This window comes from Cyprinodon variegatus, unplaced genomic scaffold, assembly GCF_000732505.1.
Source record: "Cyprinodon variegatus isolate N-32 unplaced genomic scaffold, C_variegatus-1.0 Scaffold162, whole genome shotgun sequence".
NCBI lineage: Eukaryota > Metazoa > Chordata > Actinopteri > Cyprinodontiformes > Cyprinodontidae > Cyprinodon > Cyprinodon variegatus.
Window position 1 is genome coordinate 1,301,724 of NW_015150615.1, and position 3,847 is coordinate 1,305,570.

Consider the following 3,847-nt stretch of genomic DNA (forward strand, 5'->3'; position numbering starts at 1 on the left):
CAGATATTCCCATATCAGGCATACCCTGGTCTAAATTGTAAAGGTGTGACAGAGGCATGAGGTTGAAGGTTTTGAAGGTCCTGCTGTGGAGTCAGGATGAAGGTAGAACAGAGAACCTGAGTGGATGAGTGCTGGTAGACGGTGCTGATCACTGGGCTCATGCTCGAACCTTGATCCCTGCATTCAGTAGTTGAACAGGCGTGGGGAGGGGCACCTTAAACCGCCGTACCTCCTGTCCTTCGCTGAGAACCGTGTCTTAGCCAGGTTCTGCCTGCAGAGGGTGCTGCGACTCAGCTTCTTCCTGTCCGCCAGGCTTCTGGACCTGTGGGCAGCCAGCAGCTGCATGCCGCAGGGCAGAGGACTCCCCCAGGCGGCGAGACGCCAGGAAACGTGTCGCCGGACAGCGACAGGCCTACAGGGATGAAGATCAGATCAAAAAGGTTTAACAAAAACCTGGAGATGTCGTTTGAACCAGGTTGACGCGCGTCAATGAGCTGTTCGCACTGCCAATAGAAGCAGATTGTTCCCGGGTTTAAAGAGACATTTGGAACGACTCCCACCTGGCTCCTCTATTGCATATCTGCATTTTATTTGTGGTAATGTACGTTAATTAGGACATTTCTTGTGCCTGTGCAGCCTAATATTTGAGTTGGCTGCACCTGCAACTATATAAAGACATTATCCATTAAATAGTCCTGATAGTTTAAATAATTCAAACCCAGTAGATCTTAAAGGTTCTCCATGTTCCTGCCGTATTTCTGATGGATGAAGATTATTGTATTACAGGAGAAGCATCAATAAGCGTTTAGATATGTTGCGTGAATAAATATCTGTTATAAAATTATCAGAGGATGACTATGGTGGGTATAAATGTGTGTGTGTTTGTGTCTCTATCTATTTTAGATCCATTTGCATGTAGTGAACTATTCAGAATAAATTCTAAACTAGACCTAAATATAACATCTATTTCCCCATCTTTGAATAAACCAGTAACTAGGAAAATGCTGATGCATTTAAATACTTGAGTAGTGTTGAAACGCCCAGATGATTTGATTTTACTGTGACATGAGGTGTGACATAACCAAGCCCTTGCTTGCAGTTGGGACATAACTGGGGTGAACTCAAAACACTTATCAGTGACACTTCTGCTTCAACAACGTCGATGCTGGATTGAGCAGACTGAATCACGCTACATCACTAGCAGGAGTTTACCTAGAGGCTTCCTCCTCCTCTTCATCAGAGGGTAGGTCCTCCCCTCCCTCTGCTCCTCCCATCCTGCATCTTGTCTGGTAGACAGACATGCTGGGGTGCTCGATCAGCAGGTTCTCCAGAGGGTCCGCATCAGGGGCCGACGTGGCTCCGTCCCCTGTTTCAGGTCAAACATTCGAACCATCATCACCAAAAACCAGAACAAGAGCAGAACATCAGCCTAAGGTGGCTCCATCTCTTACCTGGGACGTCCACAATGACCCAGTCCTCCTCCTCAGACTCCAGGAGCTCCAACTCCGTGTCCCTCACCGCTCCAGAGTCGACTGCAGCGTTACCGAGCAGAGAGAGAAGCTTTCCGAACATCCTGGGAGTTTCTTTTGCAGCCTGTGATCTAGAAACAGAACCACCATGAGAACGTCCATCTGGTCCACCTTAAGGAGGTTTTCGGGAAAGAGGGCACTGCTGCCATCAACACCTTGGTTTATAGATGGAGATCGGCCTGTTTTTCAGTGTAGTCCTGTTTCTCTGACTGTGACTGGCTGGATGTGCTCTCTTCACCCTCTAACATAGGAGCTGTGTATTTCATGGACACGGCCATCTGTGGAGCTGGTTTAAAGTTGCCTTTTGTATCTCTGCTTTTGTCTCATTGAACCCCAGTCGGCCTCAACAGATGGCCGCTCACACTGAGCCTGGTTCTGTTGGAGGTTCCTTCCTGTTAAAAGGGAGATTTTTCTCTGCACTGTCACTATAAGCATGCTTTGTGTGAGTGATTGTATTTGAGTCAATGATTAGATTAAATCAGCTGGTTTTCCTTAGATAGAAAACTTTGAATCAATCTGACTGTATGATCTGGTTGAACTGTAAAGTGCATTGAAATAACATGGGTTGTGAATTGTTGCAATAGAAATAAACAGAATTGAATTAAATGTGTAATTAATACATGTATATCATCAATTTAGGACTTTTTGCACATCTGTATTATTATGCTCCATTAACACATACATTTTATTGTGATGGATTTGTATAATATGTTATATAACATGATTTATAGATTTCATTGACTTCATAATGACAATGCATTGTGATGTGCCTGTGTTTTTATTATAAGTTAAATCAATCTACTTATGTTATGAAAATGAAAATGAGAACATAACCAAAGTTTGATGCTGTAGAGCACGTATTGTTTACATTGTAACCGGTCTAACTAGGGAGTACCAATATGGCGACTGATGGCTTTATTTTAACCCCGTTCAACCAACAGGCAATCCAGTGAGTAAATACAGATCAGTGGGTTTGAATCAGTCCACGTCTTGCCTCACCTACAGATATTTCGCTGCGCCGCACAGCGCAATCTTTGGCGGTGCAGAGGTAGCCCATTTTTTCTCATTTCTTTAGGTCTTGTTTTTTAAAATCGATACTAGGAACTGAAAAATGTATGATTTATCGGCTAGTCAACAATCATGATATATACACACACATTTGACAAGTTTGGTTTCTTCTTCTCTTATCAACAGCTTGTTGAAAAGTTTGTTATTCATTGTAAAAAGCATGCAAAGTTAAAATGTCCTGGTTAATATTCTGATGCCAAATAAATCTAATAATTGAATATGAATAAAAGTGAGAAAAACTTTTCAAAAGCAAATATTTCTTTGCATATTTTGCCTCTTGGTTTGTGAATGGTGTAGGATAGGATCCCTGCAGTAACCAGCAGCCGCTCCCTTTACACCAGATCAGCTGGCTTCATGTTCCACCAGCTGAGAACGCAGCAAGATGGAAATACTCTGAATAGAAACACAGTGACGGTCATTATAACCTGCAGGCTCTAAGGTTTAAAGTATCTGCAGTGTTGGTCTGATTCATATGATCTGTTTATCTTCTAAGATGACGTCCAGTTCAGATTTATTTGCGGTTTTACTCTCAGTTCAACTGATTTAAGGTGGAAATGAGGAATTTAGGAAAGGGTTAGGTCAGGGGTAACCAATTAAAAATCAGCGGGGTCCGAATAAAGAACATCATCAACTGGTAAAGGTCGGGAGACATTTTTAATTATAATCTGTTTCTTTAAACAGAATTTAAGACTGAAATGAAATGAGGTTTTTATGCATCCATGTTATACATTGACTTTTAAAATAATAAATATATATATATATACATATATATATATATATATATGCATAAGATAACAAAAAAAACACAGATTTTAAGACGGAATAAAAAAAAAAAATAGAAATGTTCTAAATTTTGGGACAATATCATCTGATAAAGAGTACATTTATATACATGTTTAAGCCAGAATGATTTGACATTTAAATATGACTTTAAATTAACCTTTAATTGAATATGGTTTCAATGGTGATCTAGAACTGAAGCAAGATTAGTCGGAAACGTTCAAAACAGCAAAATTATTGCACAATACTCTCATTCCATTTCATCCAATTAAAGGACAGTTTTTAATTAAATTCAATTTAGTTTATTTCTATAGCACCAATTCACAACATGTCATCTCAAGGCACTTTACAGTTCACTAGATCATACAATCAGATTGATTCAAAGTTTTCTATCTTAGGAAAACCAGTTGATGGCATCGACTCATTGAGTGGAAGGCAATCCCTCACACTAAGCATGTTTGTAGCGACAG

At 40.5% G+C, this 3,847-nt stretch overlaps 1 protein-coding gene across 2 annotated transcripts in view; it reads right to left on the bottom strand.

The window, feature by feature from the left end:
• Window positions 1-6: 6 nt before the first annotated feature.
• Window positions 7-3,847, bottom strand: part of LOC107086795 (tumor protein p53-inducible nuclear protein 1-like) — a 5,875-nt gene continuing 2,034 nt past the window's right edge. For both annotated transcript variants that reach the window (XM_015377987.1, XM_015377988.1), the window contains exons 2-4: window positions 1,452-1,600; window positions 1,213-1,366; window positions 7-412 (exon numbers count right to left, since the gene is read on the bottom strand). In XM_015377987.1, the coding sequence (XP_015233473.1) occupies window positions 184-412; window positions 1,213-1,366; window positions 1,452-1,600 (532 nt within the window). In that variant the 3' untranslated portion in view covers window positions 7-183. The remainder of the gene's footprint in view (window positions 413-1,212; window positions 1,367-1,451; window positions 1,601-3,847) is intronic.